The following is a 14580-nucleotide window of genomic DNA, read 5'->3' as shown; positions in this document are numbered from 1 at the left end:
AGGCCTGCCAACAATAGAGCTCGCATGCTTCTACGGACTGCTGCTCCTCGGCTTGGACTGGTAAATTTGATATGGTATTTATTCCTTTGATCAAGTGATAATACCCACTTTCCGGCCACGAATTACACGCGCCCACATTCCCTTGAGTTTCTCATGGGGCTATAACGGTGACGGGCGGGCAAGTAGGCGCGCTCTGGAAGCAGGCATATCCGCCGCTGCGGCCGCAGCAGAGGCCGTACGTCTCGGCGGCGGCGTGGGTCATTCCGCTGCAAATCTGTCCCGCCGAGTTCGGTCAGCCTTCATCTCACGTTTTGGGTACTGCGGCAGTTACGGTAGGAAACCATGGATCTCAACGCTCAATACGGGAAGGGCATGCGAAAAACAAAAAGAGGAAAGGAAAAACGCACCGTGCCGTCGTTGGAGAGCGTGCCGGCGACACAGCACGGCCCCGTGTTGGGGTCGGTCTCGTCGCCCTCGTCATCCTCTTGGCAGAGGCAGTTGTAGGTGCAGGTCTGCCGAGTGGCGAGCAGGGCCGGGTTGGCGTCCACATTGGGGTTGGGCGCGGCAAAAGCCAGCGTGGCGAGGGTGAGGAGGATGGTGGTGACGGCTTTCATGGTGGCGGTGATGGCTGTGGAGTTTGGTGTTGGGTCTGTTTCTGCGGAGTGCTGTTGAGTGGTCTTACTTTGGAAGATGGATGGATGAAGGGCCCCTATTTATACATGAGAGGGATAATACAGTGATAAGCATGCATCGCAACTCGCTGGTTGGACAATGAGGAGGAGGCGGAGGGTTGTTACGGCGGTTGGGTAGGATCTAGCGCTGTGATGGTCGGCATGAAACTATCACGAAGCTCAAGTTTGGTCCTCGAGTTAGAAGCGACTTAACCCCTGGTCTCGTAACCCACCCATGGTTCTTAGAGTTTAAAATGGCAACATCTCTCGGTCAAAAGGCAACAATTGGTAGGCTCGGACTGCTCGTCGGGCGAGTGCGATGACCCCGGGCATGCGTCGGGGAGAGTAATGCGATGACAGGAACCGAGCAACCGTCAAGGGGCTAGCATTCCTGGTTCGGTAACTAGGTTATTTGCCCTCTGCGCTTGTGTGTTCGAGTCCCCAACTTAACCCCCATATATCCAATCCAAACTTGAAACATTACGTCCTACTTCATGCGGAGGGCGGTTAGTACCAGCCTAAGGGAAAACAAGCCGGGCGTCCCGCATATATAGTCGTCATTTTGGTTGCTGACTCTCTCTGACCTCGTTTTGGATCCATTCTCTTCTCTCGTTCTCGAGTTCTCCTCGGTTCCTGATACCACCCCTCGTGGATGGGCAACCACTTCAGTTGTATACTACGTACCGTTGGTGTAAGCGAGAAAGGAGGTTGAGATATGGCCGTCGATGGTAGAGAGGTCTCTGGCCCATATTCCCTCCGTGGCCTAGCTGCTCAAGATGTAAGTCTCTATTGGTGAAATAATACCTTTCGGCTCATTTTCTCAGCCACAATGACAGCGTGGTAATTTCTTTGTCTGTTGTCGACCAAGTCTTGGAGCCGCACAATGGGCAACGACTTTGTTAGTATACATTCCAATGTCTGAACTAAACATCCTTGAACAATAAACCTGGTGTTCTATTAGCTCCATGCCGCCCATCAATAACATATTTAATCCGGGCTTCGAAACTCGACTGCATTTCGACCAGTTAAACCCAGCAGCAAGCCTTAATTATTACCCAACAAGTCTTCTCTGTTATATCCGCCAGCCTGGCTGTCCGGCTAGTAGTAGCCCAGGTCCAGGAGGCGTGGAGACAGAAGGGTGCGGCGTCCCTATTGCAACTGGACATCTCAGGAGCCTTTGACACGGTCAACCACACCCGACTGCTAGCAACTTTGCGAGAAATGGGCTACCCGAGGTGGCTGGTCCTCTGGACGAGAGACTGGTTGACTGGTCGAGAGGCCACCCTTCTTTTCGACGGCAAGACGGCGGCACCGACGGCAATTCGGGCAGGGGTCCCCCAAGGCTCACCCCTTTCCCCTGTTCTCTTCATCCTCTATATTTCCTCATTATACAAGCAGCTAAAAGACGAGCACCCTCACTTGGCTATAACGGGGTTTGCGGATGACACCAACCTCCTGGTGTTTGGTCGAAACCCCGAGGCCAATGTCCGGCAACTGGAGGCGGCGTGGGAAACATGCATGCGATGGGCGGACAGTCGGGGGATGAAGTTCGCCCCGGAAAAGAGCGAACTGATCCATTTCAACAAGGGACGACGGCAGTGGACAAACCAGCTGGAACTCACTAACCCAGGGGGAGGCACCAGCCCCGTCAGACCGAAGGAGTCTGCCAGGTTCCTGGGAGTCTGGCTGGACCGGAAGCTCAACTGGAAAGCCCACCTTGCGGCGGTGGAGAAGAAGCTGAGGACCCAGAGCTATGCCCTGTCGAGGCTAGCGGCATCGACGTGGGGACTGGGTCTAGCCAAAGCGCGAGAAGTGTACACAAAGTGCATCCGGTCAGCGCTGGCCTATGGCGCATCGTCGTTCCACATTCCCACGGATGTGGGAGGCGAACCGGTGAAGAAAGGCATCACCAAGGCCCTCGGGAAGGCCCAGAACAAGAGCCTGAGGATTGTGGCGGGAGCCTTTAAGTCTACCCCCATCCGTAACCTCGAGACAGAGACGTGGGTACCACCGTTGGACTTATACCTAAACAAACGGCTTGCAGATTTCGAAAACCGACTCCAACAACCCGATCTGGACGACGGCCAAGGCGGCAAAAAGACGGCGGGGAGCGTTATCCTTACCGCCTGCCGCAAGATACAGCAGAGACTCAGCTCGAGGAGGGGCAACAGGGGCCGACCGCGAACCTTGAGGCCTCAAGGGCCCACGGCGGTAGAGAGAGCCGCGGGCACGATCATGCGCTGGACGGGGGGAACCATAGACACGGACAAGGCAGTAGAAGAGGCCTGGAGAGCGAGGTGGTTAAAGGAACGGGACGGCAGAGCAATCACCAGGCCGGCGGACGACTTTGACCATCAGCGGGAGACGCTATTCCGGAACGAAACCCTAAGGAGGCATGACGGTCTCAGCAAGGCGAAAAGCTCACTGCTCATTCAAATCCGGACGGGAGCAATAGGCTTACGGGACTACTTGTTTACACGGGAAGTCCCGGAGGTTCTGACGCCTGCCTGCGAGTGTGGCGAGGGACGAGAGACTGCCGAACACCTGGTAGTGTGGTGTTTGGCCCCACCGTTGACTCGAAGATGGGAGAGAACTGGAATTCGGACACGACGGGACTTTTACTCAGTTCTACACGGTATCAATCCCACGACTGTACGGCTTGCGAGGAGGATCCTCGACTGGCTGATGGACTCGGGGAGGCTGCCGATGTACAGCTTGGCCAGGAGGCTCGAGCTGGAAACGGCGGCCTGAAGCGCCCCCGTTCGGAGGCCAGGAGGCCTCCTCTCTTTGTATACGTAGACTCACCAGAACGCATCGTTCCTTGATTGTTGGTAGGGGTTTTTCACCCGGCCCGGGAGGGCACGGTTTTCCTGTACGCTAAATAGCAGAGGGTCCGGCACGCCCTAGGGCATAGCGGAGTATGAATAATAATATATTAAAGACCGGAGGACCGCGATGGCGTTCTTTAATGCTCTATCTGTACCTTAGTAGTAGCAGAAGAAGGAAAGCGCCGATGATAGGGCAATAGGTCCATGCGAGAGTTGACGAATGAAGCTGATTATGAGCATCGTCCCAACACCATCGGCCCGACCCGGCTGAACATCGACTCGACGAAGGGAAGAGAGGGCTCTACCTAGGTACGTTATACTTTGCGTCTAGTCATGGTTTGTTTCTTGGGTCGAGACTTTTCCAAGACGGAGAACCCCAGACTCTCTTGGTCTTCCATCTGACATTCCAAACATCTTCCTTAGGTACCAGGAAAATATCAATAATAGCGCCGATGAGGTTATCCAAGAGGTTTCTTATAGAGTTCTCCTTCTGGTCATCAAGATCCTTCTTTTCGTGATGTAGGCCTCCCAAGGGTCGCACTAACACACAAACCAGGGGCCTTGTTTCAGGCGGCGCCGTCAACTGCAGGCCGTCCCGCTAATAATAGGTAACCGCCCGCCAAAATTGCCCCGAAACAACTACTCCGTAAGCGTTATTAGTGGGAGCCCCCATCTTGGAGCGAGCCCTTGACCCCGCATCTTAGGTAGACCAAGTAACGACCCTGCAGAAACCGACGCTAACCTCGGCACCATGGCTCCCTCGCGAGATGAGCTCAAAGCCGCCGCCAGGGAGACGCTAGATACCGTGATGGTAAAGTTGAACCATCTTCGGTCGAGCGCCCAGGCTTGCTCGTCGGACAAGTATTCGTCTCGCACCCTTCCCTACCTGGACCCCAACGCCTGCCCCTCGCACCCGGAACCCGCTACCATCAAGGTCATCAACGAGGACACACTCAACGCCGCCATCCAACTGATCAACGAAGGGGGGCCCGACAAACCGCGCCCCGCCATCCTCAACTTTGCCAACTATCGCACGCCCGGCGGCGGCTGGCAGAATGTGTTGGATTCGGCGTATAATAGAACTTCCTGGCGCATACCAGTGTTGGAATTTGTGACACTTGTGTTGGAAGGCCATGGCACCGGAAACGGTCATGACACCCGGAAACGGACAAGTACCGGAAATGGATTAAGGTCATGGTACCGGAAACGGATTCATGACAAAGGAGAGATTTAGGATAAAGCCACCTGCTCTGAAGAACACTGAGCTCGGAGGACAATCAATCAACTTTTCTCCTCTCCATCTTTTCGTCTGAATGTCGTTTCCAACAGAATGGAGCCCTAGCCCAGGAAGAAGCCCTCTGCTACCGCAGCTCGCTGGCCCTGAGCCTCAACCCAAGACACTACCCCCTGGCCATGGACGAGGTACTCTACAGCCCGTACGTCCTTGTCGTGCGCGGCGACATCCTCTCGGGCCACCTGCTCCTCGAGGACCCCCCCGAGGCGCTGCCCGTCGTCAGCGCCCTGACGGTCGCGGCGCTGTACAAGCCCCGGGTCAAGACCTTCCTCCTCAAGCCGCCCAAAAGCGCCGACACGCACATGGTGGAGGAGGATGCCGCCGGCTCCGGGGCGGAGCAGCCGCTCCGGGAGAAACACATCTTCGAGCTCGACAGGGACCGCGGGATCGCCAAGGCCAAGATGAGGCTGGCGCTGCGCATGGCGGCCGTCAACAGGCACGACTTGCTCGTCCTCGGCGCCCTGGGCTGTGGCGTGGCGTGTTCGAGAACCCGCCCGAGGACGTCGCCCATTGTTGGCTGGAGGTGCTGCGCGAGCACGAGTTCTCGGGGAACTGGTGGCGCCAGATCTGGTTTGCCGTCTACGACCCGAAGGAGGAGGGCAACTACGAAATCTTTGACAGGGTGTTGTCTGGCAAGCAAGTTTAGGTGGGACGGTGGGTGTGTGGAGCGCGTAGTTAGGCAGGTAGCTGGCATTTTCGCACAGTTACATTTCACTATCACATCAGGCTTTCCCCTAACAGCTGTGGATCCAGATACGGGAATCCCTAAAAGATCCGCCTTCGCAACCCCCAGTCATCTCCTACTTCCGTCCAGTTCTAGTGTACATGATGAGCCCGATGGGGATGATGGAGGATTCTCGGTACACAACGGCCTCGGTGTACCGACGAGATCCGCCATCATTTACAGTAGCCCCCATGACAGAGTCGCACCCCTCTGCCGGAGCCGTCTTCCATTGGTCGGCCTGGTGGAGCTTCTCGAACGTGCCGATGAAGACAAGGCAGAGAATGATGCCGTGCAAACGGGAGCGGATGTGGTGGTTCATGGCGTATTTGTCGGCCTTGGAAGAGACGCTGGTCGAATAGATTCCTCTGCCGAACATGGGGGCATACCTGCGAGAACCTGGAGAAATTCGTTGTGAAGTCAGACGGGATCCTTGCCGCGCTTTGATGGGTACCTAGGTAGGCAAGGACGTAAGGTGGGTGGTGGGTACGAACCGGCACTTGTCATCTTGAATCCGCCGGTAAGGATGCGGCACAGGGAACACGCAGGACCGTTGCACAGCTCGAGATACCCGTCCGAGCCTCCCACATGGCAGGCGCGCTTGGTCCCGTGGAAGTAGCGACGCCATCCAGACGGCATCTGGTCGAAGAGATACGCATACCTCCTGTTGAAGAAGATGGACTGGATCTCCGAGGTCTTGTCCTCGTGGCACCACTTTGCGTTGGAGATTGTCTCAATGCCTCTGAAGATCTTGTGTTCTCTCTCCAGGCAAGGCTCTGGGAGGCGCGGGAGAATAGCAGCAATAGCGACCCGAGATGGGATTGATGGGAGCTGAGGATGAAACTGACATGGCTCGGCGGCCCCCACAGCTTCTTTTGTCCCGGCGGTTACGAGCAACTGCGCAGTGGAACTTTTGAACCCTTGCCGCTTCGTCGCGCCTCCCATCAGGCCCAGTTCAGCAAGCCAGACGGGCCCCGACAATCACCCTGCTGATGACTACGAGACATCACCCACAAAGAATATCCTCTTGATCAGAACACAATTCTCGCGACGGCAGCGTGTGGGAGCCAGGCCCTTTCTTGACTTCCAGCCAGTCCTGACCGTACTGAACCAGTGGATCTTCGAGACTGCGCCTTGGTTAGGTACACCACCACGATGGCGATGGTATGATCCAAATGTGCCCCGTTCCTTCGTCTGAGCCTTTCTGACGGGTTACCGCGTACCCCTCATTCAGACCGGCAGCCTACTGCCCTCGGGAAGCCCGCTCCACGAGCAGAGTGAGAGAGACTGTTGAAACTTTGGGACCCCGGATAGCTGATCATTGCTGTAGTTGGGAATCGGTTCAACTATGGTTGGGAGAGCCAGACGAAGACGTATACCATCAAGGCGATTTACAGGTTTGGTTTTGTTCTTGTCACTGGCCGAGAGTACGTTCATTTTTGGGTGCCCAAAGCCGTGTGAAGTTTACCTGAGCTGACGCCATTGCGCAGGATTGATGTCCTCCAAGCCATGGCATCTCCCCTGGGGGGACCGCAGCTCACCTTTCTTGGGGCTCGTCGCGCCTGCTACATCGGCAACCGTGACCAGCCATTAGAACTCTGCGATGCGGATGCCTGCGATGTTTGCAACTTCCTCCGGGGCGTCTTTCACCCCGGCTACAACAGTATGTCCTGTCTCCTCCGTATCAGGCCATCGCTGTCCGCTGACCCCTCCGCGACAGGTGGCGGTGCTCTCCCAGGTGAGGCTCTTTGCACAACCGTGACCTCTTCAGGCAAGTTCATGCAGAACATCCCCCTGGTAGGTCAATCGACTAACGGGAGTATCGTATTAAAAGCCGACGACTCTGTGATGAATCACTACGTCCGCCCGCATGCTCATGCCATGGTCGTATGCGCTACCACCGCAACCGGATTCGGGACGGGGTTTGCCCCGATGGTACGTCCCAGCCTTCACCACCCCGGCCCGATGACCCGGCTTCCCTAACATCATCTTGCAGAACAGCGGTCCCGTCCCCGTCGGGCTGGTTGTATACACGAGGAGCGGATGGAAGCTTCCCCAGCACCGCGGCCAGACAGCTTTGCCCCCCCCCCCCCCCCCGCCGCAACCTCCAATCGGCCTCAGATTGCCGAGTCAGAAGACCCAGCCTACGGGAACCCCGCAGGATCTCCCCCTCCGACCCAATAGCAGAGCCAAGGGTCGAACGGGACGTCGAACGAGAAAACGGAGCTCAAGGAATCTTTGGCCAACGCAATCGTCTCCAAGAAGCCAAATGTCAAGTGGGACGACATTGCCGGGCTCGAGGCGGCCAAGAAGGTACTCCAGTAGGCGCTTGTTTTCCCTCAGCGATTTCTGAATCTGTTTACCGGCAAGCGAAAGCTCCCCGGGGCTATTCTCCTTTACGGCCCGCCAGGCACCGGGAAGAGCTACCTCGCCGCTGCTGTCGCCACATAAGTGGACTACACCTTGTTTCGCATCAGTTCCGGTGATATCATGTCAAAGTGGTTTGGAGAGAGCGAGAAGTAACCCCTCCCCCCCTTTTGGTCTTTGGTTTCTTCCTCGACAACGATCGGTTACACAAACAGCAAAGTCTGACATGAAAATACAGGCTTGTCCGCCAACTCTTCGTGATGGTCAGGCAGAAGAAGCCCGCGATCATCTTCATCGACAAGATCGACGCGCTGTGCTCAAGTCGCGAGGGGCCTGGCGGGGCCAACGAGCACACTGCCCGGATGAAAACAGAGTTGTTGATCCAGATGCAGGGTCTCGACAGCGAAAACGATGGATTGGTTGTTTTAGCTGTGACAAATCTTCCTTGGGCTCTGGATCCGGCCGCCAGACGACGCTTCCAAAAGCGAATTTACGTCCCCCTTCCTGATCGGAAGGCCCGGGAAGACCTCTTCAGGATCCATTCCGGCGGCGGGATCCTCGCAGACGACGAACTCTCCGCGCTGGCCCGGGAGACCGATGGCTTTTCAGCGAGTGATATTCACAACTTTGTGGAGGAGGCGCTTCGAGTTCCACTCGACAAGATCCACGCCGCGACACATTTCAAGAAGGTGCGTAGCTGCCCTGGATACCGGGGGGTTTGCTAATAACCTTTTTATAAACTACCTAGGTTGGCTGTCGTGGATCTGAGCTTTACGCACCGTGTGATCCCCGCGAAGGAGGTTCGGCGATGACCTGGGAGGGAATCCCTAAAGACAAGCTGAAGGAGCCCCGCGTCACAGCTGAAGAATTCTTCCAGATCCTCAGAGATGGAAAGGTCAAGTCGACCGTCGGCTCAGACGAGCTTGGGGAGTACAAAAAATGGACGGAGACATATGGCATGGAGGGGAAGTAGGACTGATAGTGCTCGAAAGTTGACGAGTCATGGCCACGGAGTTCCAATCAAACGCGTCATGGCAAGCTCGCGGTATTGGTTGTGCTTTTTACGAGATAGGTACCTAGGTAGTGTGCGTTGGGACCATCCAACGCGGGGATTGGGTTAATTTCACAGTTTTCCTCTTCTGCTTTCCTTGTCAAAGAACCAGACGAGTCGACGACCTAATTACCGACTTATTACTATCGCAGATGCTGTGTCTTCCTTCGTAAATGCTCTTCATAACGACGAGGTAATTACAGTCTTCGGGAGCTCCTTTCACACATTGAAACGGACCCGCGTGCGTGAATTTACCAAGCCCTTTGCTTGATATTTGGTTGCATACAGCATTACGGCCCAAGCGCGGTAATTTCCTCTCGGGAAACCCAGCGGCTTCCTCTGGGACTTCTTCCTCCCTGGGTATACAACTTTCGGCGCTGAAATCCCGGGACTTCGAATGCCGAATAGCCTTTTCCCACAAACACCGGCACACACCGACTCGCTTACTATGTATAAGACAAGACCTCGTGTGATCCCCACCGCTCAAGGAGAGGGCACTAAAGTTCGTCGACTAGTGGTCACAGCGTGAGCCACGTGTTACCCACTTCCTGATAGGGCTGGCTCTCATTGGAACCATGACTGGGCCACTTCTGGGGGTGCTGCATGCCATACCCGCCGCGGTATTTGCCGGCATCTTCTTTATCGTTGGTGTACGTCAACCCTGAACCCCTGGCTAACCCACAAGGTCACGACCTCGCTAGTTAACTCCTCCACAGTGGGGCTCCATCGAATCCAACGGCATTCTCCAGAAATTTATCTACCTCCAGGCCGAGGAACGCTCCATCTACCGGGACGAGCCCCTGCTGCAAGTCCGAAAGCGGAAGATCTGGCTCTACATCACCATCCAGTTCTCCACCCTCGCGGCGTGTGTTGCCATCTCTCATACCCTAGCCACGATCGGGTTCCCGGTGCTCATCATGTTGCCTATACCGTTGAGGGTCTTGGTCATACCCAGGTGGTTTCGGCTGGGAGAGTTCCAGGCGCTGGATGGCTTCACCGCAACGAACAAGATCGTCATTGCTAGTCTTGGTGGGATGCCTGAACTGTGCGAACACGCTAGTGTCGAGGATTCGGGCCGTGAGCGGAAACGGAGCGAGCGCCGGTTTGGAGTTCCAAGACAACGGGCGGGCAGCATTCATCGGTAGGGGGGATTGGTTCGATAGGTGGGGATATTACTTGCAGTCCCGAGCCACACGGGCTTGGCAATGGAATGAGCGCGCTTGGATTTGTTCTCTTTGGGTTGTTTACTTAGCGTTACTGAGGGTTATCCACCTTTTTCAGGTAGGTAGGGATGTGTCTCTTCAGAGTACCTGTACGAAGAAGCTATAACCCTGGAATTACCGAGCCCCTGACTGAGCCTTCGTCACACGTGGTGACCCCAAACACCCGACGATCGTATTCCCTCTCGTAGTGCCCCTTGTTTACTAACCCTGTTAACAAGTCTCAGCGGTAAAGGAAATACCAAGCACATTATTAACGTGGGCGATGAATAGCTCGCAGTCCCCACAAACGGGCCGACTAACTCGTATGTCTGCTCTAACTGCCGAGATCTCTGGGCACAGAGCGGTGAGGTTTTGTAATTCGGCATCTTGCTGCATCCACTCCCCTAGCTGAACGACTTCAACCCTTTGAAGGAGCACGCCGGGGATAATGACATGCGGATTGATATAGTAAGCCACCAGCTTTTTCTCAGCGTGGCACGCAAAAAATGAGCCCGGCAATCCTGGCTCATCCCCGTCGTCCTCAGGTAGAACGTATCCGATCACCTGGCACAGATCGAGGACGTTGTCTCGCCACAACCGGGCATTGCTAGTGCTCCATCCGCTGACGGCAGTCATGGCAGGAAACGGGCTACCACGCTCGAGGCGTGCCATCGTCTTGTAAACATTGTTGGCGTCATATGCTACGATCTTCTCGTCGTAGATAGTTTGGGCACCCGAATAGGTCTTTTCCGTGGCAAAACGAGCACGCCTGACTTCGTTCGATGAGCTGTGATGTCCTTAGGGCAGGGGTTTGCTTGTGTTTGTAAATTTCGTTATCAAGGGGTTGAAGAAGAAGGATAAAAGTTGGGGTGTTGAGCATGAGAGGGCCGCAATAGACCAACTTCTCGGCATGCCGTGATAATACCCAGCGTAGCGCCGGATTATTCATGTACTTGACAACCGAGGCATTGTGCTACCTAATAATAGTTCGATCAACCCCGAGGTATCATATATTGGCATAATATATGTCTTGTCTCACGCACATGTGCCTAGGGTCGGTAAGTACCTAATCATGCACGCATGACCACATCCGTCACCTCGTGAAGTCGTTTGGTTGTTGTCCTGTTAAGCACGAGAGTTGAAGACAGCCTGGCAAAGGGCTTTAAAGCTCACAGGAATCCCAGAGTGGATAGAATGATCGCTGGAGTTCAACATGGCCCGAAGGGTTTTAATTAACATTCACCCCTTCCGGTCACCTCGACCCGAGTCTAAAAATGCCTGCGCAAGAAGTCAATAGTGGGTTATTTACCAGACATCGAATTCTAAGACCTTGCAGTCATTACCAGAACCATGAACCGAAGCATGGCATCGCATGACGAAAAGGTTTCCCACGTTCTCCTGAATCTCGTTTGGTCCTCGGCTGCTATATTCATGTACATTAGGCGGTGCACGCTGCCGTGTACCCGGTCGACCAGACGAATCTACGGGGGGAAAATCCTTATCCATAAAAGGGGGGTTGTGGTGGCTCGAACCTTGCATGAGAGCTTGCATCTCGGCGTAGTATTGGGGGCGGAAGGACGATTAGCCACCACCGATGTCACAGCCAGGTCGCTTTCAGCTAGATGCTTAGGCATACGACACATACGATAGGTATGCAAACAGGGCGGTTTCTTCGGCCCGCGCCCTGCATACTTGTGTTATTCCACCCCCAACATTGTGATCGAAGGGCAAAGTGGGTTCACTTTACCATCCCAATGGATCAGCTCCAGGCCAAATTTCACATCATTCAACCGGTTCCAATCCCTCACCAGGTTTCCAGGACACCCACATCACCTGTGGGGAGTGGAGTTTATCAGCCCACCTGCCCACCTTACCCCAGGATAATCCACATCCCCGCGTACATTGTAGGACCAGCCACCGGGTTTTCTCATTCTCCTCTCAATACATAAGTTAGGCTTCGAACCGGACTCAGTCATCTCCAATTCCATAGCATCACGGCTCAATGATACTTCTTAATATGAAGACATCCACCTTTATCTCCGCGGCCTGTGCAATAGCTGCGTATGCTCAGCATGCCACCACGTTTGTCAATCCAGCGGTGCCGACGGGGCAGCCTCTCCCGGGCAACTACTCCGGAGGGCTGCGGCCCCAGGTCCACTACTCACCGCCGCAGGGCTTCATGAATGATCCCAACGGCATGTTTGTCGACGCCAACGGCACCTACCACCTCTACTACCAGTACAACCCTACCGGCCTCGGGGCGGGGAACCAGCATTGGGGCCATGCGACGAGTAACGATCTCTACCATTGGGAGAACCAGCAGATCGCCCTCTTCCCGCCAGAGGAGAACGTTTTTGTGTTTTCCGGGAGCGCCGTGGTGGATGTGAACAACACGTCTGGTTTCTTCCCGAACCAGACCAACGGCGTCGTCGCCTTCTTCACCCTTGCTCGCTATTATCCCACCGCCGCTGGACCACAGACGCAGAACATCGCATACTCCCTCGACGGCGGCTACACATTTGAGCTGTACGACGGCAACCCGGTAGTCGACAGCACAAGCACTCAATTTCGGGATCCCAAGGTCATCTGGTATGAAGATCACTGGGTCGCCGTCATCGCCTATTCCCAGGAGTTTGCCGTGGGCATCTTCACGTCGCCCGATCTGAAGGACTGGACCTTTGCATCCAACTTTTCCTACCACGGCCTGCTCGGGACTCAGTACGAGTGTCCTAATCTCGTGAAGCTGCCAGTCAGAGACAGCGACGGCGCTGTGACAGGCGAGGCTTATGTCATGACGGTCTCTGTGCAACCCGGCGCTCCGTTGGGTGGTTCCATAACGGAATATTTCCCGGGCGACTTCAACGGCACTCATTTCATCCCCTATGACTCGGCGACCAGGCTCACCGACTTTGCCAAGGACAACTACGCCGCCCAGTACTTCTATGGCGTGCCCGACGGGGAGGATGCCATCAGCATCGGCTGGGCGTCCAACTGGCAATACACGCAGCAAGTACCAACCGGCAACCTGGAGGGCTGGCGAAGCGCCATGACAGCGCCGCGGGCCAACTACCTGCAGAAGGCGGCCCGCATCGGCAAGACCATGATCAACAAGCTTATCGACCCGGCACCAGTGCTCGACGAGCGCCTCGAGGCCACAACCTTCGGCAACTCCTCCCTCACCCTCGACTTCTCCCACATCGCCTCCAACGCCCTCTACATCGAAGCCAACGTCACCAGCCTCAACACAACCCTGATCACCGGCGACGCGACCCTCAACCTGACCTTCTCCTCGCCCTCCTCCGGCGAAGCCCTCCGCTCGGGCTTCTTCTTCGGCGGCGACAACCCCTTCTGGATCGACCGCGGCCTGGTGCGCGGCTTCGACAACATCTTCTTCACCGACAAGTTCAGCGCCGCCAACGTGCCCCACACCGACAGCGAAACCGGCCTCGCCTCCTGGCGCATGCAGGCGCTCTTCGACCGCTCCATCTGCGAGTGGTTCGCCGACGGCGGCGTCCAGGCCGCTACCGTGCTGTTCTACCCCACGCAGCCGCTGACGACCGTCTCGCTGGCCGCGCGCGCCCTGCCCCCCGGGGCGACGGTGAGCGTTGCGGTGTGGGCGCTGAAGAGTGCTTGGGCGGGGTCTGCGGATGAGCAGGGGACGGTGGTGGGGAATGTGACGGCGGTGATGGCGGGGGGTGGTGCGGGTGCGAGGCGGGATATGGTCTATGAGGGGTCGTTTAGGACCTGAGTATGGGGGGTTTATGGTTGTCGGAGAGATGCCATGGTTTGTTGGATGCACCCAGCTGTTGTACCTTAATCTTAGCAGCCTGAGCCAGTTTGAGCCCAGCTCGCCGAAAAGACCACTGTTCTGGGCGGTCCTAACTTGAACTACAATGGTTGCATGGAGTTGTTACTACACGTGGCGGCCGAGTAGCGAGTACTCGGCTTTGGGATTTGTGTTCCTGTGACAGTGTGCGTAAGGAGAGTTACATGTACCTGCTTCTGGCAGATCGCACTTGGACATAACTAGAACAACCCTAATGGTCGAATACACACCTCAGGCGATCTCATATTGAGGCTTTCCGTTCCAGATTGCGGGTTCCTAGCCTAGCTTAGGTAGGTACCTTAGATCTCGACAGGTTGGATCTAGTGCCAAGGTCAGCTGGTGCTCCCTAGCGTCTCCATGCATACATGGTGCACATCTCTTCCATCTGGAGATCCTCATTACCAAGTCGTCTTAATCTTCCTGCTGTGGAGGAAGTTTTTTGGCGGTGTGATTTGTGCTCCAGCTCCGTCACACAGACGAAGGTCCTTCTGTTGTTTTCAATATTCAGCACGCGAAGTGCGGGTATTCCAACACCAAGGTACTGGATCGGCACCCGCATGCGTTGTCTTCGAGCGGATCATCATTCAGCTCATACCTCACAGCATGGTGCGATCCGTAAT

The 14580-nt window shown here is 55.7% G+C and overlaps 6 protein-coding genes across 6 annotated transcripts; 4 read left to right on the top strand and 2 right to left on the bottom strand.

The window, feature by feature from the left end:
• Positions 1–151: 151 nt before the first annotated feature.
• On the bottom strand, positions 152–614 carry F5144DRAFT_547204 (uncharacterized protein; the record flags this gene model as incomplete). The annotated part of the gene is made up of 2 exons (XM_066787459.1): positions 152–274; positions 408–614. 2 exons carry the CDS (start codon positions 612–614, stop codon positions 152–154), a joined length of 330 nt encoding a protein of 109 aa, XP_066645494.1.
• Positions 615–4250: 3636 nt separating this feature from the next.
• On the top strand, positions 4251–5439 carry F5144DRAFT_592139 (uncharacterized protein; the record flags this gene model as incomplete). Its single annotated transcript, XM_066790339.1, has 3 exons — positions 4251–4556; positions 4829–5242; positions 5281–5439. 3 exons carry the CDS (start codon positions 4251–4253, stop codon positions 5437–5439), a joined length of 879 nt encoding a protein of 292 aa, XP_066645493.1.
• Positions 5440–5593: 154 nt separating this feature from the next.
• On the bottom strand, positions 5594–6459 carry F5144DRAFT_601879 (uncharacterized protein; the record flags this gene model as incomplete). The annotated part of the gene is made up of 2 exons (XM_066791170.1): positions 5594–5913; positions 6009–6459. 2 exons carry the CDS (start codon positions 6457–6459, stop codon positions 5594–5596), a joined length of 771 nt encoding a protein of 256 aa, XP_066645492.1.
• A 936-nt stretch (positions 6460–7395) lies between these two features.
• On the top strand, positions 7396–8854 carry F5144DRAFT_592138 (P-loop containing nucleoside triphosphate hydrolase protein; the record flags this gene model as incomplete). Its single annotated transcript, XM_066790338.1, has 5 exons — positions 7396–7449; positions 7741–7835; positions 7992–8033; positions 8120–8570; positions 8630–8854. 5 exons carry the CDS (start codon positions 7396–7398, stop codon positions 8852–8854), a joined length of 867 nt encoding a protein of 288 aa, XP_066645491.1.
• A 605-nt stretch (positions 8855–9459) lies between these two features.
• Positions 9460–10077, top strand: F5144DRAFT_485519 (uncharacterized protein; the record flags this gene model as incomplete). Its single annotated transcript, XM_066785505.1, has 2 exons — positions 9460–9582; positions 9649–10077. Coding segments are annotated over 2 exons (552 nt in total), but the record flags the coding sequence as incomplete, so codon positions are not given.
• A 1608-nt stretch (positions 10078–11685) lies between these two features.
• Positions 11686–14197, top strand: F5144DRAFT_569900 (glycosyl hydrolase). Its single transcript, XM_066788728.1, has one exon. It carries the CDS (start codon positions 12137–12139, stop codon positions 13880–13882), a length of 1746 nt encoding a protein of 581 aa, XP_066645489.1. The 5' UTR covers positions 11686–12136; the 3' UTR covers positions 13883–14197.
• The last annotated feature ends 383 nt before the right edge of the window (positions 14198–14580 follow it).

Source organism: Chaetomium tenue (assembly GCF_020726465.1).
Source record: "Chaetomium tenue strain MPI-SDFR-AT-0079 chromosome Unknown F5144scaffold_3, whole genome shotgun sequence".
Classification (NCBI taxonomy): domain Eukaryota; kingdom Fungi; phylum Ascomycota; class Sordariomycetes; order Sordariales; family Chaetomiaceae; genus Chaetomium; species Chaetomium tenue.
This window is presented reverse-complemented; position numbering and strand designations above follow the sequence as displayed.